This window comes from Apium graveolens, chromosome 7 (assembly GCF_009905375.1).
Source record: "Apium graveolens cultivar Ventura chromosome 7, ASM990537v1, whole genome shotgun sequence".
Lineage (NCBI taxonomy): Eukaryota > Viridiplantae > Streptophyta > Magnoliopsida > Apiales > Apiaceae > Apium > Apium graveolens.
In genome coordinates, this window is record NC_133653.1 from 188,857,505 (window position 1) to 188,884,240 (window position 26,736).

Here is a 26,736-nt window from a genome sequence, read left to right on the forward strand (position 1 = left end):
TTTTGGTAGCCTTGATTATTTATATTCCTTCTGTATCTGCAAAAGTAAAAGTCAAAATCCGAATATCTGATCTCCTAGATAAAAAATTGGTGACTCGCCATCACAAAAGATATTAAAAATGTGTAAAACAAAGTAGGAAACGAAGCTACCTTCCATGTGAGTATGTTACATGTTCCTTGCATTCATACACTTGTCATTCGTTGCTAATGAAATTCATGTATCTGAATTTGAAGATGAGGGGACACCTCAACCCCATCTCCCAATCAGAGGTAGTTCACTTAAAATTAAATGCCATTAAAAAGAAATCGTTAATATAGATAAATCATATAATTAAAATAAATATGGGTACCGACTACCCACTATTCCACTAGTTGTTGTTATATATAAAGGCCTTGTCCGCCTCCTATAGCTTGTCCTCCCTCTGCATCTCTTCACTCTTTACTAGTATAATCCCAGATCAATAATCTATAACAACAATGGTTCTCTCCACTACTTTCCTTGAATCTGAATCCTCAATCAGGTCCACTTTTGGATCCCGATACGCAGTCACCTCCCTCCCAAGGTACGTACATACATTCGTTCGTTCCATCCGTTTGAGCTTTGAAATAATAATAATGTTCCGCTACAATATCTATTTCATCTTAATTAAAACTTCGTATTCAAATTACTAGTTATGATAGTACAAATCACTAGTCACAACATTAAGATCATCGACACGACATGACACGAGAATTTAGTGTTAGTAACGATATTCAGTTTTTCTTAATTTGTCGTTGTATACAATCTTACAAATGGTGGTGGCGTAGAGTTGAGATGCTTAATGAAATGGTTGGATCAGGTTCAAGATATCGGAGAATTCGATACCGAAAGAGGCAGCGTACCAGATCATCAAGGATGAGCTGATGCTGGATGGAAATCCGAGATTGAACTTGGCTTCGTTTGTGACAACATGGATGGAACCGGAGTGCGATAAACTGATCATGGACTCCATTAACAAAAACTACGTTGACATGGATGAATACCCTGTCACTACTGAGCTACAGGTAATCAACCAAGCAATCTCTTTCTCTCATTTCTTATCTTAGTTGTACTTTTTTTACTTAATAGTTTAAACACAATTAAGTAAACTGAAATGTAATTGTCAAATAAAAAAAAAAAGTAAACTCAAATGTACGCGCATACTTGCAGCTTGCTGCTTTCATTATTAAAATGAGACGTAAATTACAAGGGAGCTGTATGAATATAAAAAATACTAATCCTAGATCCAATTACTCAACAATGGCGTTGAGAGGAGTACAATAAATATAGATGGTCCCAAGACTTTTAAGCATTTTAGTAAATTAGTTTCATTCAATTTTATATATTTTCTCTTTTCTATATAAAACTCAATTTTATATATTTCAAAACATATCAAAAATAATAAAATTTTATAATATAAAAATTAACTAAATCAATCACTTTCTTCCACTATATTTCTATTATATTGATTGATCCCATCATTTTATTAACTTTTAATATTTTCTTTTTTCTTTGATCCCAATGCCTATCAAAAATAATATTTGTTTAATATATTTTTTGTACTCTATATCTAAATCATTTATATATATAAATGACGGGGAGGGAGAGAATAAATTTGACTTATAACTAAGCAATAATTGGTAAGGCATGGTACCGTTCATTACGCCAAGAAAACACGCTGAGATGAGGGGAATATGATTGAGACAAGTGGAGTACAATGGACAACATGTTATGCGTATTCATCGTGTCAACTTGGTTCCCCCATTACACTTGAGAAATATCTATCTACCCAGGAGGCAAATATTAACTACTACATCAGTTCCGTTGATTTCTCTATGTTTGTTTTTTGCACGGATTTTAATGTTCAAATATCGTATAGTTATATAATATTTTTTTAAATTTTTTTTTGTATTCAGAAAAAAAAAATTCAAAAAAATATTATGCAACTATATAGTATTTAAACATTGAAAAGCGTGTCAAAAAGAGATGTAGAGAATTTAGTGGGACATATGGAGTAGTATTTATTTAAACATTTAGGAGAAAATTCATTAAAATAAATGTCGCTGCTGAAGTATAAAGCAAACTATTGATATTTTGAAATATAAAAATTAGAAAAACTCCCATGAGCGAGCTTCATTTGTCAAGGTGATTTTAGTCGGAGAATGTTTGGGTAAAATAAATAGATTGTGAAAAATTAAATAGCAATTTTATTAACATTGTATATAATTTATGAGTTATTAATTGGACCCAAAGAATTGGTAGCAATCACATCACTGAATATAATTTTGTCTAAACAGTGGGGTGCTAGTACATGCTGTGTTTTAATGCTTTTTCACCTGCTTTTGCATCTATTTCTTTGTTCATTTTGCTTTTTTCTAATATATATTTCTTCTTTTTTCTTCCACCATTTTCTTTCTTGTTTCTAGAAGTCATAAAGGTGATATTCATTCTTCAATCTTGACTTGTATATTAGTATCATTTAAATTTAAATTTTCTCTGTTGTAATAGAATTATCCTTCTTCAATATCTAGATTATAAATTTATTTTTATTTTGAAGAATTAAGAATTACTTTCTGATAAGTTAAAATAATTAGTCGTTAAGAATGACTCAAATACAGTACAAAATGGACATAAAGGTAAATTACCCTTTTGCACCTTCAATCTCAAGCTCCGTGTTTTGGACGTTTGCGTACACACTGCTTGTTTTTCAATTTCTATTTTAATATACCGTTTTAATCTCATTTACATGTCTTTTCTAAAAAAATTACGCATATTAAGAAAAATATTAGTCGGATAAATTTTTTTCAAAAATATTCTTATTTAATATATTGAAGAATGAGAATTGAGTTATTTTATAAAATTAAATCTTGGAAACAATAAATATAGGGATAGTTTTTGAATATTATCCTTAAATTTGTTTGAAACAATAGATGTATAAGTAATTTGGGACAATTTTTTTAATAAAGAAACATCTATATTAACAGGGAGGGAGCATCTATTAAAATTTGGTAATAAAATTTCGGTCTTGGCCATATTTCTTTAAAGTAATGACACAATATTTAAACCAAATTTCCAATACAGTACGTGTAACCACTTATTCGATGTTCAATGATGTTAAACATTTTGTTATATGTGCGTGGAATATTTAACTACAGAGGTTTATTTAATCATTTAGCAGAAAAATAACTAAAGATTTCTTTTTTAATGTTCAATATAATATTTTTGTTAAAATAAATATAATTAATTTTGAGCGTGATGTGGTCGAGCTGATCGCCAAGTGATGTAAAAACTTCTCTTTTGTGTGAGATCATGGGTAGTAGAAATGTATTTAAAAATAGAGAGACTAACACTTACGGCCTTATAAGCTTGTACTAAACATGTTACTGGCACATTTGACTATTCCAGGTCACATAAGTTTCTTTTGGATTGTCACATAGAAGTACTAATTTTTAACATTTTCAAATCATGTTGACATGCTAGGTACGAGTTTTTGTGGTAGAGTGATGTAATATGAGTATTAATCATCTTCTGGAATTGCAGAACCGATGTGTAAACATAATAGCAAATATGTTCAATGCACCACTTGAAGAGGGAGAGACTGCAGTTGGAGTTGGAACAGTTGGATCCTCCGAGGCTATAATGCTGGCTGGTTTAGCATTCAAGAGGAACTGGCAGAACAAGATGAAAGCTCTTGGCAAACCACACGACAAACCCAACATTGTCACCGGTGCTAATGTTCAGGTACCAATTGCACTTTTAGCTTCAAAACTCTCTAGTCTGCATTTTTCCGCTATTGCAGGAACTTGTTTTATTGTTATATCTGACATTACGGCGCATCTGGTTCATATGCCATTGAAACGTAATGAGGGCAGAAAAAAGCAATCAAATTAGTGGCATGTTTATCGTAGTTCCCAAATTTGATGTTTTTGACATGTAGATACTATCTTATTTTCTTTAGAATGCAACATATTGGCCCACATTTTTTGTAAAATTGGTTCATTTAAAAGTTATAAAACAATTGCCGCGACAAAAGTACGAATGAAATGTAGCTAGCTGGCCCCTTTCATCAAGGCAAAAATTTAGTACAATGGGGCTCTGTATAAAGAATCAAGGGAGTATTGATAAATCATCAATATTAGGACGTCAATTCTTTGTTGATGCTAACGTGATCGTGGTATATATACAGGTGTGTTGGGAGAAGTTTGCAAGGTACTTTGAAGTGGAGCTGAAGGAGGTGAAGTTGAGAGACGGGTACTATGTGATGGACCCCGAAAAGGCTGCAGAAATGGTGGATGAGAACACCATCTGTGTAGCAGCTATTCTAGGATCCACTCTTAATGGAGAATTTGAAGATGTTAAGCGCTTGAATGACCTCTTGGTTAAGAAGAATGCAGAAACTGGGTAATCTGCTGTTTTTTGGCTTCCTAAGTTATACAATATCATTTGGGAACTTGCTAGTACTTTCTCTAATCTATTTCATTTTTCTTCTGGTAGATGGGAAACACCAATTCATGTGGACGCTGCTAGCGGAGGGTTCATTGCCCCATTTCTTTACCCGGAATTGGAGTGGGATTTTAGGTTGCCACTAGTAAAGAGTATCAACGTTAGTGGCCACAAGTACGGACTTGTATATGCTGGAATTGGCTGGGTGATTTGGAGGAACAAAGTTGACTTGCCTGAAGAACTTATATTCCACATCAACTATCTTGGATCTGATCAGCCAACTTTTACCCTCAACTTTTCTAAAGGTATTCTATTAGAAACAGACACCGAACTTGCAGACGGACCTTTTCTGGTCTTGGTTCAAATTGAGCATTTATGTCTTTTTCATATGCTAAATGTGGTTGTTAACTTGCAGGTTCTAGTCAAGTGATTGCTCAGTACTATCAACTTATTCGTCTAGGTTATGAGGTTGGTTTAAGATACTTACTTTAATATGCCTTGAGATGATGATTCATCTTGTTTGCCATCTAATAACGTGTGAAAATCACCGACCAGGGATACAAAAATATCATGGAGAATTGTCAAGAAAATGCGATGGTACTAAAGAAAGGATTGGAGAAAACTGGGAAATTCGACATCATCTCAAAAGATATTGGAGTCCCATTAGTAGCATTTTCTCTAAAAGACAATAGCCTGCACAATGAATTCGAAGTCTCGGATATGTTAAGGCGTTATGGTTGGATTGTACCAGCTTACACCATGCCTCCGGATGCACAACATATTACCGTGCTTCGTGTAGTTATCCGTGAGGACTTTTCACGGACACTGGCTGAACGCCTTGTGACAAATATCGAGCAGGTCCTGGAGGAGCTTGATACGCTCCCGAGCAAGGTGACACAGAAGTTGACAACCGAAGAGAATGTGGATAATGGCAAGCTTGTGAAGAAAACTGCTTTGGAGGTACAGAGGGAAATTACAACAGCTTGGAAAAAGCTGGTCGCGGATAAGAAGAAAACAAAGGGAGTGTGTTAAGAGAGCTTAATGTTTGATAATTTCAGAGTGCTTGTGGCTGTCTCTTTTGTGTTGCGTGGATGACTAATAATTGCCCTTATTGTTTTTCGATTGCTTGATAGAAACTAGTATTGCTGCCTTTATCATATAGTCAAGGCAACGTACTTGGTTATTGACGTATTTATTATGATTTATTTGGAGTCGAATATTATTGAATTTTGCTGTGCAGGCATGTGTATGTTTCTTCTTCAAATGAGTCAGGTCTGGATATGACATTCCAACGGTTTATTTTTGGGTGATACGAATTGCCTTGATAATTCAAACGGATTTAGCTAAACACAAAACCGACCCATTACTTGAAAATATTATCGATCAGAGTTTGTATAGATTAACGTACTACAAGTAATAAACAGCAAGAACACTATTAACAAAAGAAACATATCTGCAATAGAAACACTGAATGCTTGCAACCCAAAAGATTAAGAAATAATCAGAACTAGGCATGCAGTCACAATATATAGTTGAGTTGCTCATAAATTTGACACAAGTAAATAATAGAGTTGATATCTCAGGTTACTGGTACGATGCCAAAACAATCCTGAGCAAATAGAAAAAACAAAAGAAATAATACAGACTTTAGAAATTCATTAAACAGAGACTTGAGCAGCAACAAGAGTGCAGAAAATCAGTGCTTGGACACTGGTGCGCCTTTGACAACTGTCACAGGGCATGTTGCATTTTGAACCACATAGTTACTTACACTTCCAAGCAACACCCTGCATGAAATGCAAGAGCCAAGCATCAATCAGGTGAAGTAATTATACTTCTTCTGGATTGATTATTTTATTGGAGTGGACAAGAGGCGGGGCCCAATTAGGTGTATTAATGAAACATATACAATGGAGATTAGTGGTAGATGGGGTTTCAAAATTCAATAATAAGTAAAGAAAAGAAGATTAGTAGTTGTACAGTACATCTCAGCTGTCATCAATCATCAAGAAAAGAAGATTACAAAGACGAATTTTCAGAACAAATAGCAGTTAAAGAATACTAAAACCCCAGATACACCTAATCTAACAATAAAAAATTAGCCAAGCAAATAATTTTCCATAAAATATATGATTTGACAATAGTCATAATTAGAATGGAATTAAAAGAATTACTACCTCTTGAGGGCACCCAAACCTCTGCTTCCGATGACAAGAGAATCAAGCTTCATATGTTCCACAGCTTCACATAACTTGTCCCTTGCATCTCCCCAGTATATCTTGGCTAACACCTTTGCCTGCATACATAAATCTTCAACCATTAATCTAAATACACAATCACCAAACATTCGGTTACAGTAAGACCATATTTCTTACTTATCGAAAATAAGGCAGGTGCGTGAGAGTATGTTTAATTATTAAAGAAATAAATCATGTGTAAGAACACATACTCCTTTAGTCCTAGAAACCGTATCAAGAATATCAAGAACCTCAGCATCATGAGTAAGCCCATATTTCTTTAACACGTTCGCCTCCCTCAACTCTTCCAGCGGTATCAAAGCTGATATATCAACTCATCGCCACAAATTACACAACAAGAAATAACTGCAAAGCTGACAAAAACACGCAAAGAAAGAAGATTATACATACGTGATCCAGTGTCCTCAAAGAGCTGCTTATTAGAGGAGTGATCAGTTTTAGGAGACACAACATGAATGATTATTATTTCATCTCCAGATTCCACAAGATTATTGACTGCCCATCCAAGAGCTGTTTTGCTTGTTGCTGAATAATCCATTGCTATTCCCACTCGACGGCACCCTGCATTTGCCATTTTTCTCGCACAAAATTAATGTAAAAGATACTGAATTTAAAGCTGTATGTCCTCCCAGTCTCTAACTATTATTTATACACACACTTGAGGACTTCAAACCAAAATTACAGGTTACTTACCATTGACTTTTGTGAATTTCATTTATTATATAAAAAAATTGTAATATATATATATATATACATCCGATTGTAATTAAAAAGATGCACACCTATTATTATTATTATTATTTTGTATTTTTGCTAAATGAGATAAGATCTAGAATATTTAGAAAAATATTCTTTATTAGCAAAAAAGTAATAGTAGTACGTATTCTTTGAAGAGCCCCCTAGCTTCTTGAAGAGACCAGAAAGATTTAGAACTAAAGTATAAATAGTAAGTCCATTATTGATAACTTACGATGATGAGCTATGAATAAAGGTGTGGGGAATTTGTTGTTGGCTTTATTCCTCTTTTATTTTATTGATGATTATTATACTTTTGTCCCAGGTGTATGTGACTGTGTGACAACTATTATCATGTTAATCCTAATAAGAAAAAGAAGGTGAAATAGATGTCTTTTTTTTATAAATATAACTTATAATCATGGTTATAAAAATTGAAAATTGGTATTAATTGGCAGAAATACCGATTAGGAATTAATCGATAATTCAAAAATTAATTGAAAAGATTAATGAGAGTAAAAATCAAAAATATATTTAATTTTTAATTTTATCTAAATAATTTTTATTTAACAGGACCTCCTGTTCTTTCAAGTCCAAGCCATTTAAGGTTATTTCAATAGCCAATTTCTACTAACATCTCCTAGAACCTAAATTTTTAACCCACCTTCTCAAATCTTACACATCTTATGCCACTGCCACACTCTCTCATCACATCTCTCCGGCTTCAAAGGTTTCTCTCTCCGGTAACCTCCGTCTGTTCTTCACTCCCGTCCTAAATCAACCAAGATTTCTCGGATTTCATTTATATATCTCTTTTGAGATAAAAAATACACACATATCTGTATATATGTATTTTCAAGATAGTTTCAATCATCATATTAATGAAGGTAAATGGTATTATTTGACCCGATCTTGCCCATTTTCACTCGATTTTGATCCGATTTTACCCGATTTTGACAAAAACGTTTTTTCCGGCCGATTTTGGGTTATCAGATCAACGACGGGCTGAACACCGATTATCGCCGATTTTATAACCTTGCTTATAACAGTACATATTCTCATAAATTTTAGAGTTGAGACAAAAACAAAATTAATAGATAACAAATTTTTAATCACCTAAGCTATCAACACTGCCCGGATGAAAGGGATGTTAAACATTTACAAGTTACCTACATTTTGAAGGTTTGGGATATTTTCTTGCTTTATTACTAGGAGCCGTGGTTGTAGAAATCGGAAATCGGACTAAATCGGTTGAATTGCCGATTTGCGATTTATCAGAAATCGGGGATTTATCGGAATATTAAATCGGAATAAAATCAGAAATATTTTAATATTTTTTTATAAAAAAATATATGTAAAATAAATATATTTATGTGTAAAATTAACATGAATATAATATGGGTGACTTGTGAACGTGTCATAGCCGTGTGATTGTTGTAACATGAATTAATATAGCTGCACAGTATGCAGGTCTACAATATTGATTCGCGTGCCTTAATTAATAGTAAGAAAATTAAGAGTTACTCTGCATTTTCTCCTCTTCTTCAATTTCATCCCGTTTCTTCAATCCCTTCTTCTTCCCTTCCTGCTGGGTTCTTCATTTTAAAGTGACGGTCTTCATTAATTTAACGCAGAGTTTCATTCTTCTTCCTATTATCGATTTTATATCTGTATAGTCTCAAATCATGGTTGTGATTATTCACCTTTTGACTGGAAAATGCCGATTTTTGACCGGAAATCGGCGATTTTGACCAGAATGTCACTAAACGTTTTCTTCTCCGATTTTCACTCTATAATATCGCTAGGTTGCCTTACAGCGATTTATCGACCGATTTATCGGCGAAATTGCCGATTTCTATAACACTGCTAGGAGCACGTAAGGATTTTGTGTAAATTTATTCAATAAAATACCAATTTAAATGAAGGTAACGTATTTTACCAAAATTTTCTTATATTTGTCAGCTTTTCAAAAATTTAAGGCAAAATCCATCTTTTGATATACGATTTTTACTTCTGTTTTCAATATAGTCTATAAACTTTTTTCAATAATGCGTTTACGAAAATAATATATAATTTTATAAATGGACATTACATTATAATTTAGCAGACAAAATAAATAATGTAAAATATGTTTATCTTTTGATAGTGAAGAATTCGTGTTTGGGAAATGGTTACTCTCATTTAAAGAATTTGAATTAAAAAATTAAATTATGGCTAAAATCAGGACAATGTATTTATATACGAAGTAATCACAATCTTTATTGAAATTTTAAAAAAAATTGAGGAATTATTAAGTGTATATGTTAGATATATTTGAGATGTCATGTTTAATCTGATTTGTGTTTAGTTTTCAGAACTTAACAACAGGACTTACTGAAGTCAGAACTTAATATCAGAACTTAAGGCGTCAGAAGATATATATAAGGACTTAAGTGCGGGAAGACTTCAGATAAAGAATGCGGCTGATTTACAGGAGAAGATCTGGACTAAAACAAAAGAAGATATGCATGAAGAGTTAGAGGACTAGAAGACTTGTAGAAGATATCTGATTGATATATTTTAGGAGACAAATTTATATTCCATATCAATTAGAAGATATCTTGTAACTGTGTACTATATAAACACAACTTAGGGTTTACACTATATGCTGTGTTATCATTATCGAGAATATTATACATTGTGACCTAACAGCTCTTAGTGATATTGTTCATTACTGAGAGAGAACAACAATTCTATTATAACAGAGTTTATTTGAATATATTTGATCTTTGTTACATACTTGTGTTGAAATCGATTTGATTGTATAAACACTATATTCAACCCCCTTCTATAGTGTTGTGTGACCTAACAAGTGGTATCAAAGCCTTTCTGTTAACACACATACAGTAAAGATCCAAACAATCATGTCTGGAGAAACACAAACCCCAACTAAGCCCACTAAAACTCAAGAAACTCAAAACACTCAAACCCACAGTCGATATGAGACTATTAGGGTTCCCATACCGAGACCTTCTGAGTATCTCATATGAAAAGTGAAGATGGCTATGTTTCTGGAAGCTACAGATCCAGAATACCTTGACAGAATTAATGAAGGACCATATAAGCCTACCAAGCTCTCTGTTGCAGTTGCTGATCAACCAGCAAAGGCCATACCAAAGAAGAGAGGTGAATACACACCTGAAGATATCTCATCTATTGCCAAGGATGCAAGGGTAAGGCATTTGCTGCATAGTACAATTGATAATGTCATGTCAAACAGGGTAATTGGATGCAAGACTGTAAAGGAGATATGGGATGTTTTAGAGACAAGATGCCAGGGAACTGATGCAATCAAAAAGAACAAGAGGACTATACTCACTCAAGAGTATGAGCACTTTGACTCAAAAGCTGATGAGTCATTAACTGATTTATATGATAGGTTTGTCAAACTCTTGAATGATCTGTCACTGGTGGACAAGGAAAATGATCTTAAAGATTCAAATCTAAAATTCCTTTTAGCTCTTCCTGAAAATTGGGATTTGAAGTCTACTACCATAAGAGACAACTATGACCTTACTGGAACTACTCTTGATGAAATTTATGGTATGCTCAAGACTTATGAACTTGAGATGGATCAAAGGAGCAAGAGGCATAGAATAAAGTCAAGGACAGTTGCTCTTAAAGATGAGGAAGAGTCTCCTAAAGTTGTTATCTCAAAGAAGGGCAAAAGAAAGACTCTCATCATAAAGTCTGATTCAGAGTCATCAAATTCTGATGATGATGATTCAGAAACTGAAAGTTTATCTGAAGTTGATGTTGATTCAGAGATGATGCAACTGTGTGCTCTTATGGTGAAGGGTATCACAAAGATAGCCTACAAGAAATTCAGAAAGGGCAAGAAGTTATCCAGGAAAGGTGGAAGTTCTGATAAGAAAGGGTTCAGAAAGCCTGGAGACAAAGTAGGAAAGTCTGACAGAGGAGACAACTCAAATGTCAAATGCTACAATTGTGGTGAAAGAGGCCACATATCTCCTGACTAAAAGAAAGGAAAAAATGATAAAGGCAAGACACTTGTCACAAAGAAGAAAAGCTGAACAAACACTTCAGATTCTGAAGATGAGGTGAACTATGCCTTGATGGCAAATGCTGATAGCAGTACTGACACTGCTAAATTGAAGGTACCTCAAACAACATTTGCTTTTCATACTGATGATATTACTGAGTTGAGATTATACCTTAAAATCATGTTCATTAGTTTTAGAGATCAGACTTTAACATGTGAAAGATTAACATCTGAAAGTCTTGCTCTTAAAAACAGAAATGACTATTTAGAAAAAGAGTTAGTTTTTCTTCATCAAACTAAGAAAGAAAGAGATGAGGCTTTGTATGTTAGAGATGAAGTGCTAAAATTGAATGAATCTCTAAAAACTGATTTAGAAAAGGAAAGAGAGATCATCAGAACTTGGACTAACTCTGGCAGAACAACTCATAATTTACTAAGTAGTGGAAACTGGAAAAAGGGCTTAGGTTATGGAGATGATAAAAGTGAGAAAGGAAGTGTGCAAATTGAGCCAATTGTTGTTAAACAGACTGCTAAGCCAAAGGTAAATCCTGTTAAATTTGTAGTAAAAACTGTTATGTCTGATTCTGAAAAGATGAAAGATTCTAAGACAGAATTAAAAGAAAATTCAACTTCTGACAAATTAAAACAGGATAAACCAGCTGAAGTAAACATAGGCTTAATGACAAAGAAGCAGCTTAAGCATAAGCTGAAAGAGGTTAGAAATGTGAACAAGGTAAAGGAAGCTTGTACTAAACATGTTACTGGCACATTTGACTATTCCAGGTCACATAAGTTTCTTTTGGATTGTCACATAGAAGTACTAATTTTTAACATTTTCAAATCATGTTGACATGCTAGGTACGAGTTTTTGTGGTAGAGTGATGTAATATGAGTATTAATCATCTTCTGGAATTGCAGAACCGATGTGTAAACATAATAGCAAATATGTTCAATGCACCACTTGAAGAGGGAGAGACTGCAGTTGGAGTTGGAACAGTTGGATCCTCCGAGGCTATAATGCTGGCTGGTTTAGCATTCAAGAGGAACTGGCAGAACAAGATGAAAGCTCTTGGCAAACCACACGACAAACCCAACATTGTCACCGGTGCTAATGTTCAGGTACCAATTGCACTTTTAGCTTCAAAACTCTCTAGTCTGCATTTTTCCGCTATTGCAGGAACTTGTTTTATTGTTATATCTGACATTACGGCGCATCTGGTTCATATGCCATTGAAACGTAATGAGGGCAGAAAAAAGCAATCAAATTAGTGGCATGTTTATCGTAGTTCCCAAATTTGATGTTTTTGACATGTAGATACTATCTTATTTTCTTTAGAATGCAACATATTGGCCCACATTTTTTGTAAAATTGGTTCATTTAAAAGTTATAAAACAATTGCCGCGACAAAAGTACGAATGAAATGTAGCTAGCTGGCCCCTTTCATCAAGGCAAAAATTTAGTACAATGGGGCTCTGTATAAAGAATCAAGGGAGTATTGATAAATCATCAATATTAGGACGTCAATTCTTTGTTGATGCTAACGTGATCGTGGTATATATACAGGTGTGTTGGGAGAAGTTTGCAAGGTACTTTGAAGTGGAGCTGAAGGAGGTGAAGTTGAGAGACGGGTACTATGTGATGGACCCCGAAAAGGCTGCAGAAATGGTGGATGAGAACACCATCTGTGTAGCAGCTATTCTAGGATCCACTCTTAATGGAGAATTTGAAGATGTTAAGCGCTTGAATGACCTCTTGGTTAAGAAGAATGCAGAAACTGGGTAATCTGCTGTTTTTTGGCTTCCTAAGTTATACAATATCATTTGGGAACTTGCTAGTACTTTCTCTAATCTATTTCATTTTTCTTCTGGTAGATGGGAAACACCAATTCATGTGGACGCTGCTAGCGGAGGGTTCATTGCCCCATTTCTTTACCCGGAATTGGAGTGGGATTTTAGGTTGCCACTAGTAAAGAGTATCAACGTTAGTGGCCACAAGTACGGACTTGTATATGCTGGAATTGGCTGGGTGATTTGGAGGAACAAAGTTGACTTGCCTGAAGAACTTATATTCCACATCAACTATCTTGGATCTGATCAGCCAACTTTTACCCTCAACTTTTCTAAAGGTATTCTATTAGAAACAGACACCGAACTTGCAGACGGACCTTTTCTGGTCTTGGTTCAAATTGAGCATTTATGTCTTTTTCATATGCTAAATGTGGTTGTTAACTTGCAGGTTCTAGTCAAGTGATTGCTCAGTACTATCAACTTATTCGTCTAGGTTATGAGGTTGGTTTAAGATACTTACTTTAATATGCCTTGAGATGATGATTCATCTTGTTTGCCATCTAATAACGTGTGAAAATCACCGACCAGGGATACAAAAATATCATGGAGAATTGTCAAGAAAATGCGATGGTACTAAAGAAAGGATTGGAGAAAACTGGGAAATTCGACATCATCTCAAAAGATATTGGAGTCCCATTAGTAGCATTTTCTCTAAAAGACAATAGCCTGCACAATGAATTCGAAGTCTCGGATATGTTAAGGCGTTATGGTTGGATTGTACCAGCTTACACCATGCCTCCGGATGCACAACATATTACCGTGCTTCGTGTAGTTATCCGTGAGGACTTTTCACGGACACTGGCTGAACGCCTTGTGACAAATATCGAGCAGGTCCTGGAGGAGCTTGATACGCTCCCGAGCAAGGTGACACAGAAGTTGACAACCGAAGAGAATGTGGATAATGGCAAGCTTGTGAAGAAAACTGCTTTGGAGGTACAGAGGGAAATTACAACAGCTTGGAAAAAGCTGGTCGCGGATAAGAAGAAAACAAAGGGAGTGTGTTAAGAGAGCTTAATGTTTGATAATTTCAGAGTGCTTGTGGCTGTCTCTTTTGTGTTGCGTGGATGACTAATAATTGCCCTTATTGTTTTTCGATTGCTTGATAGAAACTAGTATTGCTGCCTTTATCATATAGTCAAGGCAACGTACTTGGTTATTGACGTATTTATTATGATTTATTTGGAGTCGAATATTATTGAATTTTGCTGTGCAGGCATGTGTATGTTTCTTCTTCAAATGAGTCAGGTCTGGATATGACATTCCAACGGTTTATTTTTGGGTGATACGAATTGCCTTGATAATTCAAACGGATTTAGCTAAACACAAAACCGACCCATTACTTGAAAATATTATCGATCAGAGTTTGTATAGATTAACGTACTACAAGTAATAAACAGCAAGAACACTATTAACAAAAGAAACATATCTGCAATAGAAACACTGAATGCTTGCAACCCAAAAGATTAAGAAATAATCAGAACTAGGCATGCAGTCACAATATATAGTTGAGTTGCTCATAAATTTGACACAAGTAAATAATAGAGTTGATATCTCAGGTTACTGGTACGATGCCAAAACAATCCTGAGCAAATAGAAAAAACAAAAGAAATAATACAGACTTTAGAAATTCATTAAACAGAGACTTGAGCAGCAACAAGAGTGCAGAAAATCAGTGCTTGGACACTGGTGCGCCTTTGACAACTGTCACAGGGCATGTTGCATTTTGAACCACATAGTTACTTACACTTCCAAGCAACACCCTGCATGAAATGCAAGAGCCAAGCATCAATCAGGTGAAGTAATTATACTTCTTCTGGATTGATTATTTTATTGGAGTGGACAAGAGGCGGGGCCCAATTAGGTGTATTAATGAAACATATACAATGGAGATTAGTGGTAGATGGGGTTTCAAAATTCAATAATAAGTAAAGAAAAGAAGATTAGTAGTTGTACAGTACATCTCAGCTGTCATCAATCATCAAGAAAAGAAGATTACAAAGACGAATTTTCAGAACAAATAGCAGTTAAAGAATACTAAAACCCCAGATACACCTAATCTAACAATAAAAAATTAGCCAAGCAAATAATTTTCCATAAAATATATGATTTGACAATAGTCATAATTAGAATGGAATTAAAAGAATTACTACCTCTTGAGGGCACCCAAACCTCTGCTTCCGATGACAAGAGAATCAAGCTTCATATGTTCCACAGCTTCACATAACTTGTCCCTTGCATCTCCCCAGTATATCTTGGCTAACACCTTTGCCTGCATACATAAATCTTCAACCATTAATCTAAATACACAATCACCAAACATTCGGTTACAGTAAGACCATATTTCTTACTTATCGAAAATAAGGCAGGTGCGTGAGAGTATGTTTAATTATTAAAGAAATAAATCATGTGTAAGAACACATACTCCTTTAGTCCTAGAAACCGTATCAAGAATATCAAGAACCTCAGCATCATGAGTAAGCCCATATTTCTTTAACACGTTCGCCTCCCTCAACTCTTCCAGCGGTATCAAAGCTGATATATCAACTCATCGCCACAAATTACACAACAAGAAATAACTGCAAAGCTGACAAAAACACGCAAAGAAAGAAGATTATACATACGTGATCCAGTGTCCTCAAAGAGCTGCTTATTAGAGGAGTGATCAGTTTTAGGAGACACAACATGAATGATTATTATTTCATCTCCAGATTCCACAAGATTATTGACTGCCCATCCAAGAGCTGTTTTGCTTGTTGCTGAATAATCCATTGCTATTCCCACTCGACGGCACCCTGCATTTGCCATTTTTCTCGCACAAAATTAATGTAAAAGATACTGAATTTAAAGCTGTATGTCCTCCCAGTCTCTAACTATTATTTATACACACACTTGAGGACTTCAAACCAAAATTACAGGTTACTTACCATTGACTTTTGTGAATTTCATTTATTATATAAAAAAATTGTAATATATATATATATATACATCCGATTGTAATTAAAAAGATGCACACCTATTATTATTATTATTATTTTGTATTTTTGCTAAATGAGATAAGATCTAGAATATTTAGAAAAATATTCTTTATTAGCAAAAAAGTAATAGTAGTACGTATTCTTTGAAGAGCCCCCTAGCTTCTTGAAGAGACCAGAAAGATTTAGAACTAAAGTATAAATAGTAAGTCCATTATTGATAACTTACGATGATGAGCTATGAATAAAGGTGTGGGGAATTTGTTGTTGGCTTTATTCCTCTTTTATTTTATTGATGATTATTATACTTTTGTCCCAGGTGTATGTGACTGTGTGACAACTATTATCATGTTAATCCTAATAAGAAAAAGAAGGTGAAATAGATGTCTTTTTTTTATAAATATAACTTATAATCATGGTTATAAAAATTGAAAATTGGTATTAATTGGCAGAAATACCGATTAGGAATTAATCGATAATTCAAAAATTAATTGAAAAGATTAATGAGAGTAAAAATCAAAAATATATTTAATTTTTAATTTTATCTAAATAATTTTTATTTAACAGGACCTCCTGTTCTTTCAAGTCCAAGCCATTTAAGGTTATTTCAATAGCCAATTTCTACTAACATCTCCTAGAACCTAAATTTTTAACCCACCTTCTCAAATCTTACACATCTTATGCCACTGCCACACTCTCTCATCACATCTCTCCGGCTTCAAAGGTTTCTCTCTCCGGTAACCTCCGTCTGTTCTTCACTCCCGTCCTAAATCAACCAAGATTTCTCGGATTTCATTTATATATCTCTTTTGAGATAAAAAATACACACATATCTGTATATATGTATTTTCAAGATAGTTTCAATCATCATATTAATGAAGGTAAATGGTATTATTTGACCCGATCTTGCCCATTTTCACTCGATTTTGATCCGATTTTACCCGATTTTGACAAAAACGTTTTTCCGGCCGATTTTGGGTTATCAGATCAACGACGGGCTGAACACCGATTATCGCCGATTTTATAACCTTGCTTATAACAGTACATATTCTCATAAATTTTAGAGGTGAGACAAAAACAAAATTAATAGATAACAAATTTTTAATCACCTAAGCTATCAACACTGCCCGGATGAAAGGGATGTTAAACATTTACAAGTTACCTACATTTTGAAGGTTTGGGATATTTTCTTGCTTTATTACTAGGAGCCGTGGTTGTAGAAATCGGAAATCGGACTAAATCGGTTGAATTGCCGATTTGCGATTTATCAGAAATCGGGGATTTATCGGAATATTAAATCGGAATAAAATCAGAAATATTTTAATATTTTTTTATAAAAAAATATATGTAAAATAAATATATTTATGTGTAAAATTAACATGAATATAATATGGGTGACTTGTGAACGTGTCATAGCCGTGTGATTGTTATAACATGAATTAATATAGCTGCACAGTATGCAGGTCTACAATATTGATTCGCGTGCCTTAATTAATAGTAAGAAAATTAAGAGTTACTCTGCATTTTCTCCTCTTCTTCAATTTCATCCCGTTTCTTCAATCCCTTCTTCTTCCCTTCCTGCTGGGTTCTTCATTTTAAAGTGACGGTCTTCATTAATTTAATGCAGAGTTTCATTCTTCTTCCTATTATCGATTTTATATCTGTATAGTCTCAAATCATGGTTGTGATTCTTCACCTTTTGACTGGAAAATGCCGATTTTTGACCGGAAATCGGCGATTTTGACCAGAATGTCACTAAACGTTTTCTTCTCCGATTTCACTCTATAATATCGCTAGGTTGCCTTACAGCGATTTATCGACCGATTTATCGGCGAAATTGCCGATTTCTATAACACTGCTAGGAGCACGTAAGGATTTTGTGTAAATTTATTCAATAAAATACCAATTTAAATGAAGGTAACGTATTTTACCAAAATTTTCTTATATTTGTCAGCTTTTCAAAAATTTAAGGCAAAATCCATCTTTTGATATACGAATTTTACTTCTGTTTTCAATATAGTCTATAAACTTTTTTCAATAATGCGTTTAGGAAAATAATATATAATTTCATAAATGGACATTACATTATAATTTAGCAGACAAAATAAATAATGTAAAATATGTTTATCTTTTGATAGTGAAGAATTCGTGTTTGGGAAATGGTTACTCTCATTTAAAGAATTTGAATTAAAAAATTAAATTATGGCTAAAATCAGGACAATGTATTTATATACGAAGTAATCACAATCTTTATTGAAATTTTAAAAAAAATTGAGGAATTATTAAGTGTATATGTTAGATATATTTGAGATGTCATGTTTAATCTGATTTGTGTTTAGTTTTCAGAACTTAACAACAGGACTTACTGAAGTCAGAACTTAATATCAGAACTTAAGGCGTCAGAAGATATATATAAGGACTTAAGTGCGGGAAGACTTCAGATAAAGAATGCGGCTGATTTACAGGAGAAGATCTGGACTAAAACAAAAGAAGATATGCATGAAGAGTTAGAGGACTAGAAGACTTGTAGAAGATATCTGATTGATATATTTTAGGAGACAAAATTATATTCCATATCAATTAGAAGATATCTTGTAACTGTGTACTATATAAACACAGCTTAGGGTTTACACTATATGCTGTGTTATCATTATCGAGAATATTATACATTGTGACCTAACAGCTCTTAGTGATATTGTTCATTACTGAGAGAGAACAACAATTCTATTATAACAGAGTTTATTTGAATATATTTGATCTTTGTTACATACTTGTGTTGAAATCGATTTGATTGTATAAACACTATATTCAACCCCCTTCTATAGTGTTGTGTGACCTAACAAGTGGTATCAAAGCCTTTCTGTTAACACACATACAGTAAAGATCCAAACAATCATGTCTGGAGAAACACAAACCCCAACTAAGCCCACTAAAACTCAAGAAACTCAAAACACTCAAACCCACAGTCGATATGAGACTATTAGGGTTCCCATACCGAGACCTTCTGAGTATCTCATATGAAAAGTGAAGATGGCTATGTTTCTGGAAGCTACAGATCCAGAATACCTTGACAGAATTAATGAAGGACCATATAAGCCTACCAAGCTCTCTGTTGCAGTTGCTGATCAACCAGCAAAGGCCATACCAAAGAAGAGAGGTGAATACACACCTGAAGATATCTCATCTATTGCCAAGGATGCAAGGGTAAGGCATTTGCTGCATAGTACAATTGATAATGTCATGTCAAACAGGGTAATTGGATGCAAGACTGTAAAGGAGATATGGGATGTTTTAGAGACAAGATGCCAGGGAACTGATGCAATCAAAAAGAACAAGAGGACTATACTCACTCAAGAGTATGAGCACTTTGACTCAAAAGCTGATGAGTCATTAACTGATTTATATGATAGGTTTGTCAAACTCTTGAATGATCTGTCACTGGTGGACAAGGAAAATGATCTTAAAGATTCAAATCTAAAATTCCTTTTAGCTCTTCCTGAAAATTGGGATTTGAAGTCTACTACCATAAGAGACAACTATGACCTTACTGGAACTACTCTTGATGAAATTTATGGTATGCTCAAGACTTATGAACTTGAGATGGATCAAAGGAGCAAGAGGCATGGAATAAAGTCAAGGACAGTTGCTCTTAAAGATGAGGAAGAGTCTCCTAAAGTTGTTATCTCAAAGAAGGGCAAAAGAAAGACTCTCATCATAAAGTCTGATTCAGAGTCATCAAATTCTGATGATGATGATTCAGAAACTGAAAGTTTATCTGAAGTTGATGTTGATTCAGAGATGATACAACTGTGTGCTCTTATGGTGAAGGGTATCACAAAGATAGCCTACAAGAAATTCAGAAAGGGCAAGAAGTTATCCAGGAAAGGTGGAAGTTCTGATAAGAAAGGGTTCAGAAAGCCTGAAGACAAAGGAGGAAAGTCTGACAGAGGAGACAACTCAAATGTCAAATGCTACAATTGTGGTGAAAGAGGCCACATATCTCCTGACTAAAAGAAAGGAAAAAATGATAAAGGCAAGGCACTTGTCACAAAGAAGAAAAGCTGAACAAACACTTCAGATTCTGAAGATGAGGTGAACTATGCCTTGATGGCAAATGCTGATAGCAGTACTGACACTGCTAAATTGAAGGTACCTCAAACAACCTTTGCTTTTCATACTGATGATATTACTGAGTTGAGATTATACCTTAAAATCATGTTCATTAGTTTTAGAGATCAGACTTTAACATGTGAAAGATTAACATCTGAAAGTCTTGCTCTTAAAAACAGAAATGACTATTTAGAAAAGGAGTTAGTTTTTCTTCATCAAACTAAGAAAGAAAGAGATGAGGCTTTGTATGTTAGAGATGAATTGCTAAAATTGAATGAATCTCTAAAAACTGATTTAGAAAAGGAAAGAGAGATCATCAGAACTTGGACTAACTCTGGCAGAACAACTCATAATTTACTAAGTAGTGGAAACTGGAAAAAGGGCTTAGGTTATGGAGATGATAAAAGTGAGAAATGAACTGTGCAAATTGAGCCAATTGTTGTTAAACAGACTGCTAAGCCAAAGGTAAATCCTGTTAAATTTATAGTAAAAACTGTTATGTCTGATTCTGAAAAGATGAAAGATTCTAAGACAGAATTAAAAGAAAATTCAACTTCTGACAAATTAAAACAGGATAAACCAGCTGAAGTAAACATAGGCTTAATGACAAAGAAGCAGCTTAAGCATAAGCTGAAAGAGGTTAGAAATGTGAACAAGGTAAAGGAAGCTAGGAAAAATATGAATGAAAAGGAAGGTGTGAATAAAAGCAATAATTATATTCCTGTTCCTAATGCTCCTAGAAAGAAATGTTATAACTGTGGAAACTCTAACCATCTTGCTTCTTTTTGCAGGAAAAATAAAGATATAAACTATTTACCTCCTAAATCAGGAGTTAAGAGTCAGTCTATTAGGTTTAAACCACAAAATCCTTATTTTCATTATGGTAGTTTATGGCATTCCATTTATACTTGTAAGGAATTTCATAGTTTGTACTATGATTATTATCAAATAAAACCTTCTTTGAAGAAAGTTAGTATAATTCCTTCTAGTATAAATTCTGATGCAAAGTCTGATGTAAAGTCTGATAAACAGCATGTTAGCATAAACTCTTAAATTAAATCCGCTGCAAATGCTAACAAACTTAAATAGACCAAAGGATCCAAGCAAGTCTGGGTCCTTAAAACTAACCAATAGTGGTCGTTGTGATTACAGGGTAACAGGAAAAACATCCTAGTTCTGGACAGTGGATGTTCAGGACATATGACTGAAAATAAAGCCCTGCTATCAGACTTTGTGGAGAAAGCTGGCCCAGGAGTTTCTTATGGAGATGTCAACATGGGAAAAACTCTGGGATATGGCAATATCAATCTTGGGAATGTCATCATTAAAACAGTAGTTCTTATTTCAGGACTTAAACACAATCTGCTAAGTGTGAGTCAAATCTGTGACATAGGTTATCATGTGGATTTCTTTGAAGAACACTGTGAAGTTGTAAGTAATTCTACAGGCAAAGTGGTTCTGAAAGGTTACAGACATGGTAACATTTATGAAGCCAGACTTTCAACAAACTCTGATGGTTCTGCAATCTGTCTGTTGAGTAGAGCATCAATTGAAGAAAGCTGGAATTGGCACAAGAGAGTCTCTCATTTAAATTTCAACAACATAAATGAGCTAGTAAAGAAAGATCTTGCGAGAGGACTGCCAAAATCAATATTTGCTCCTGATGGCCTTTGTGATTCATGTCAAAAGGCAAAACAAAGAAAATCTTCATTCAAGAGCAAAACTGAATCCTCAATTCTTGAGCCTTATCACCTACTGCATGTTGATCTATTTGGTCCAGTCAATGTCACATCTATTGCAAAGAAGAAATATGCTATGGTTATAGTGATGAGTTCACAAGATACACTTGGATGTATTTCTTGTAGAAGAAAAATGAAACTGCATCTACTCTAACTGATCATGTCAGAAAGCTGGATAAATTGGTCAAAAGTTTTGTTAAAATAATAAGAAGTGATAATGGCACTGAGTTCAAGAATTCAATCATGGAAGAGTTCTGCAAAGAGCATGAAATAAAGCAGGAATTTTCTGTACCTGGAACTCCACAGCAAAATGGAGTTGTAGAAAGAAAGAACATGACTCTCATTGAAGCTGCACGAACTATGCTTGATGAAGCAAAGCTACCAACCTACTTTTGGGCTGAAGCTGTGCAGACTGCTTGTTTTACATAGAATGTTACACTCATAAAAAAGCATGGAAAACACCATATGCGATGGTGAAGAAAAAGAAGCCAAATATGAAATACTTTCATGTATTTGGATGCAAGTGTTTTGTTCTTAAGACTCATCCTGAAAAGCTGTCAAAATTTGATCTAAAAGCTGATGAAGGAATTTTTGTTGGATATCCACTTTCCACAAAAGCCTTGTAAGTCTACAATTTAAGAACAAGGGTTGTCATGGAATCTATCAATGTATCTTTTGATGATAAAAATATTACTGGAATTGAAGATTTCAATGATCATGATCAGCTGAGATTTGAAAATGAAGATTTAAATTCTGATTCTGTAAATTCTGATGGATTAAATCCCGATCCTGTAAGTTCTGACGGGTTAAGTTCTGATGTCATTGAAACTGTGGTAACTACTCCAAGGGAAAATGCACCTGTTCAGGGGGAGCAAGCTAATGATCCTACCACATCTCAAGACTCTCAAGAAGCATCAGAACCTGTCACTGGCTCTTCAAGTTCTGATTTATCAAGTTCTGATGAACCAAATTCTGATAATTCTGGAAACTCTGATTCTTCAAATCCTGAAGGATCCAACTCAAATTCTGAAGTCTCAGAGAGCATAACTACAGGGGGAGCATTAGAAAATGCTGATGGAGACAGCATGGATCATGAGGGAGGATCCAGTTCTAGAGAACAACTTCCATCTGTAAGGAAATGGACTAAATCATATACACCTGACTTAATAATTGAAGATCTTGAAGCGGGTGTCAGAACTAGAACTGCAACATCAAATGAATGTCTCTATCATTTCTTTCTATCTTAGATTGAACCAAAAAAAGTGGAAGAAGTTCTTCAAGATGCTGATTGGGTGCAAGAAATGCAGGAAGAATTAAATGAATTTGAAAGAAATAAAGTCTGGACCCTAGTGCCAAGACCAAAGAACAGATCAATTGTTGGCACAAAATGGGTGTTCAGAAACAAAACTGACAGTGATGGCATAATTACAAGAAACAAAGCAAGTCTGGTTGCTAAAGGTTACTCTCAATAGGAGGGTATTGATTATGATGAAACATTTGCACCAGTTGCTAGATTGGAAGCCATAAGAATCTTTTTGGCTTATGCTGCTCACAAAAAGTTTAAAGTCTTTCAAATGGATGTGAAAAATGCTTTTCTCAATGGAGAATTAGAAGAAAAGGTATATGTTGAACAACCTCCAGGATTTGTAGATCCAAAATTTCCTAATCATGTCTATAGACTTGATAAAGCACTTTATGGCCTTAAGCAAGCTCCAAGAGCATGGTATGAGACTTTAGCTCAATTCCTTCTGGAAAGTGGATTTAACAGAGGTACAATTGATAAAACACTGTTCTACCTCAACCATGGAAATGACTTACTTTTGGTACAGATATATGTTGATGATATCATCTTTGGTTCTACAAATTCCAAACTCTGTGAAAGGTTTGCAAAGCTAATGCAATCAAGATATCAAATGAGTATGATGGGTGAACTTAGCTATTTTCTGGGACTTCAAGTCAAGCAAAATGAAGAAGGTAATTTCATAAATCAATCCAAGTACACCATAAATTTACTCAAGAAATTTAGAATGCAAGATAGTTCAACTGCATCCACTCCCATGGCCACTGCAACCAAGTTAGATAAAGATACTAGAGCATCAATAGATATTACTAACTAAAGAGGTATGATTAGCTCATTACTCTATTTAACTGCAAGTAGACCTGATATCATGTATGCTACCTGTCTTTGTGCATGATTTCAGGCTAATCCAAGAGAACCTCATCTAATAGTTGTGAAAAGAATTTTCAAGTACCTCAAGGGTATAGTTGATCTAGGATTGTGGTATCCTAGAGAATTAGATTTTAAGCTAATAGGTTACTCAAATGCAGATTTTGCAGGATGCAAAATAGACAGGAAAAGCACTAGTGGAAGCTGCCAATTTCTTGGAGGCAGATTGGTTTCTTGGTTTAGCAAAAAACAGAAATCGATTTCCACATCAACTGCAGAAGCATAATATATTGCTGCAGGAAGCTGTTGTGCACAGATTTTTTGGATGAAGAATCAGTTATCGGACTATGGGTTAGAATTTTCTAAAATACCCATTTACTGTGATAATCAAAGTGCTATTGCTATGACAGGTAATCCAGTTCAATACTCAATGACAAAGCACATCAGCATTAGGTACCATTTCATAAGGAAACATGTGATGAAAGGTACAGTGAAATTGCATTTTGTTCCAACAGATCAACAACTAGCAGATATCTTCACCAAACCACTATGTGAAGCTACTTTTACAAGACTGGTAAATGAACTTGGAATGGTTTCAGGTTCTTTCTTAAAATCTGCTTAGTTTTTGTTCTCATGCATCATACTTTATGATCAGTATTTACAGATTGTCTTATCTCTATGTAATTTGTACTTAAACTATAATATATTAAATACTGATTGTTTTTTGATGTGATTCTATATACTCTATTAGTGTTTTGAATGTTCTGTGGCTATTCATTCCAATGAGGATTACTGTGCTAGATGCTGACCTAGTAGTCTTTAACATACTAGAAATCCCAGGTTTGAATTAGTTGTTTATGTGGAAATTCATTAACACAAGCAAATTCTGATTTTGAGCTTAGTTAAATTTACTTTGTGTATCTTATTACTAAGTCAGAAACTAGATTTTTGTTTCTTATCTGTCAAATTCTAATGTTAGTAAATCTTAAGGATGAACTACATGCTTGATAAACCTCACTTATTTGAAGGAAAGAAAAGAAGAAAATCAAAATCAGGTACTCCTTTGAGATCTAGAGTAAATATGTGAAAGGGAAGACCCAAGTGCATTGCTGGTATTAAGGAATATGCATTAGAAAAACAAATAAATTTTTCTTGGTGACTTTTCACATTCTCTGATTACTGGAGAAATACTCTGATAATAGCATACATTCTGATAATAGTTGTGACTCACTCACACTGAGAAGCCACTGTAAAAAGAATTTCAAAAGATGCATAAAATGAGCACAAATAGTTGAGGTAGATTCTTGCATAAATTTATTCTATAGTAGACTTCAAAATTGAAGACAGATTTTAAGAACTTTTCTTAGTTATTCCTTATTTCTAAGATATACTGAAGTTTATCAGACTTTAATCTTTATCTGATCATTTGCAAATGCACACACTCTCACTCCATATGAATGATGAAAATTACTGTGGTGATTAAGTTGTTTTTGACAAAAAGTTAAGTATTATTTGCATAAATTCCGAGGATAAGTTCTGATGAAAGTTCTGATGATTAAACTCTGAAGAAACCAGTCAGTATTTGTATGAAGAATCACAGATACAGACATTCACTTTTTGAGTACAGAAGCCATATTCTGATGACCATTAAATTCTGATAATAGTCAAGTTCTGATGCAAATCCTGATGGAAACTCTGATGCTTACGTGGCATTATTTATTTATATGACTTATTTGTGGTTTACTGTAATGGTCATATTTATCAGAAAATAATTAAGTGAGATAAAAACAATCATAATCATTTGGTTAGTGGGAAACGTGTTTGCCTTGACAACTGCATGTGCACAATAATTACTGCTTATTTCTCGTGTCCACTAACTACTGCTTTAACTATTTACTGGCTGATAGGTGTAAAGTGTCTGTTTTACTTCTAAAAAGAGTTGTTGAGTGGAGAGAGTATATATATGGGAGTTAAAAGATTTTACAATATTTTACCCACTTTTTAATTCTTTTCTTATCTCTATTATTTTTTCTCTCTTTCTAATATTCTAGGAAGCTCTATTTTTCACAGGCATTTTATCAAACACTATGGAAACACACATTTTCTCACTTATTTCTCTGCAGAAATGGCACCAAAAGATCTTATTTATGATGGAGCCAAATTTGTTCCTAATAACTACATGGCTATTCTTTCTAAGGATGAAGCTCCATCAGAACTTCACTTCATCCAAGATTTCCTATCTCGAAGTGAGATTGGGTATGATTTGACCCAACCAGAAGTACCCTCAGGAACTCAAGTACTGGAGTTTTGGAGGAGTGGTGTTTATGATGATGGTGGTGCAAATGGGTCCCCAAGCATCATATTTATAACAGGGGAAGATGAACACTTGGTTACATTGTCAATT

At 34.2% G+C, this 26,736-nt stretch overlaps 4 protein-coding genes across 4 annotated transcripts; 2 read left to right on the forward strand and 2 right to left on the reverse strand.

The window, feature by feature from the left end:
* The first annotated feature begins 369 nt into the window (after nt 1-369).
* LOC141671806 (glutamate decarboxylase-like) lies at nt 370-5,700 on the forward strand. Its single transcript, XM_074478160.1, has 7 exons — nt 370-562; nt 839-1,043; nt 3,559-3,759; nt 4,205-4,419; nt 4,513-4,766; nt 4,877-4,929; nt 5,017-5,700. The coding sequence occupies exons 1-7, from the start codon at nt 477-479 to the stop codon at nt 5,491-5,493; spliced, it is 1,491 nt and encodes a 496-aa protein (XP_074334261.1). The 5' UTR covers nt 370-476; the 3' UTR covers nt 5,494-5,700.
* Nucleotides 5,701-5,975: 275 nt separating this feature from the next.
* On the reverse strand, nt 5,976-7,417 carry LOC141671807 (universal stress protein PHOS32-like). The gene is made up of 4 exons (XM_074478162.1): nt 7,110-7,417; nt 6,911-7,020; nt 6,639-6,757; nt 5,976-6,248 (listed from the first exon to the last, which is right to left on the reverse strand). The coding sequence occupies exons 1-4, from the start codon at nt 7,291-7,293 to the stop codon at nt 6,158-6,160; spliced, it is 504 nt and encodes a 167-aa protein (XP_074334263.1). The 5' UTR covers nt 7,294-7,417; the 3' UTR covers nt 5,976-6,157.
* A 4,952-nt stretch (nt 7,418-12,369) lies between these two features.
* On the forward strand, nt 12,370-14,556 carry LOC141673092 (glutamate decarboxylase-like). The gene is made up of 5 exons (XM_074479827.1): nt 12,370-12,615; nt 13,061-13,275; nt 13,369-13,622; nt 13,733-13,785; nt 13,873-14,556. Exons 1-5 carry the CDS (start codon nt 12,385-12,387, stop codon nt 14,347-14,349), a joined length of 1,230 nt encoding a protein of 409 aa, XP_074335928.1. The 5' UTR covers nt 12,370-12,384; the 3' UTR covers nt 14,350-14,556.
* A 275-nt stretch (nt 14,557-14,831) lies between these two features.
* Nucleotides 14,832-16,273, reverse strand: LOC141673093 (universal stress protein PHOS32-like). The gene is made up of 4 exons (XM_074479828.1): nt 15,966-16,273; nt 15,767-15,876; nt 15,495-15,613; nt 14,832-15,104 (listed from the first exon to the last, which is right to left on the reverse strand). The coding sequence occupies exons 1-4, from the start codon at nt 16,147-16,149 to the stop codon at nt 15,014-15,016; spliced, it is 504 nt and encodes a 167-aa protein (XP_074335929.1). The 5' UTR covers nt 16,150-16,273; the 3' UTR covers nt 14,832-15,013.
* Between the last annotated feature and the right edge of the window lie 10,463 nt (nt 16,274-26,736).

Bases quoted from the DNA above. Each gene is read 5' to 3' on its own strand.
- LOC141671806 (XM_074478160.1), top strand. From the start codon at position 477: ATGGTTCTCTCCACTACTTTCCTTGAATCTGAATCCTCAATCAGGTCC. The intron at 1,044-3,558 runs GTAATCAACCAA...CTGGAATTGCAG, and splicing joins CTGTCACTACTGAGCTACAG to AACCGATGTGTAAACATAAT. The intron at 4,930-5,016 runs GTTGGTTTAAGA...ATCACCGACCAG, and splicing joins TTATTCGTCTAGGTTATGAG to GGATACAAAAATATCATGGA.
- LOC141671807 (XM_074478162.1), bottom strand. From the start codon at position 7,293: ATGGCAAATGCAGGGTGCCGTCGAGTGGGAATAGCAATGGATTATTCA. The intron at 7,021-7,109 runs GTATGTATAATC...TTGATATATCAG, and splicing joins CTTTGAGGACACTGGATCAC to CTTTGATACCGCTGGAAGAG. The intron at 6,249-6,638 runs GTAGTAATTCTT...CATTTCATGCAG, and splicing joins GGTTTGGGTGCCCTCAAGAG to GGTGTTGCTTGGAAGTGTAA.
- LOC141673092 (XM_074479827.1), top strand. From the start codon at position 12,385: ATGAGTATTAATCATCTTCTGGAATTGCAGAACCGATGTGTAAACATA. The intron at 12,616-13,060 runs GTACCAATTGCA...GTATATATACAG, and splicing joins TCACCGGTGCTAATGTTCAG to GTGTGTTGGGAGAAGTTTGC. The intron at 13,623-13,732 runs GTATTCTATTAG...GTTAACTTGCAG, and splicing joins TACCCTCAACTTTTCTAAAG to GTTCTAGTCAAGTGATTGCT.
- LOC141673093 (XM_074479828.1), bottom strand. From the start codon at position 16,149: ATGGCAAATGCAGGGTGCCGTCGAGTGGGAATAGCAATGGATTATTCA. The intron at 15,877-15,965 runs GTATGTATAATC...TTGATATATCAG, and splicing joins CTTTGAGGACACTGGATCAC to CTTTGATACCGCTGGAAGAG. The intron at 15,614-15,766 runs GTATGTGTTCTT...TTATGTATGCAG, and splicing joins CGGTTTCTAGGACTAAAGGA to GCAAAGGTGTTAGCCAAGAT.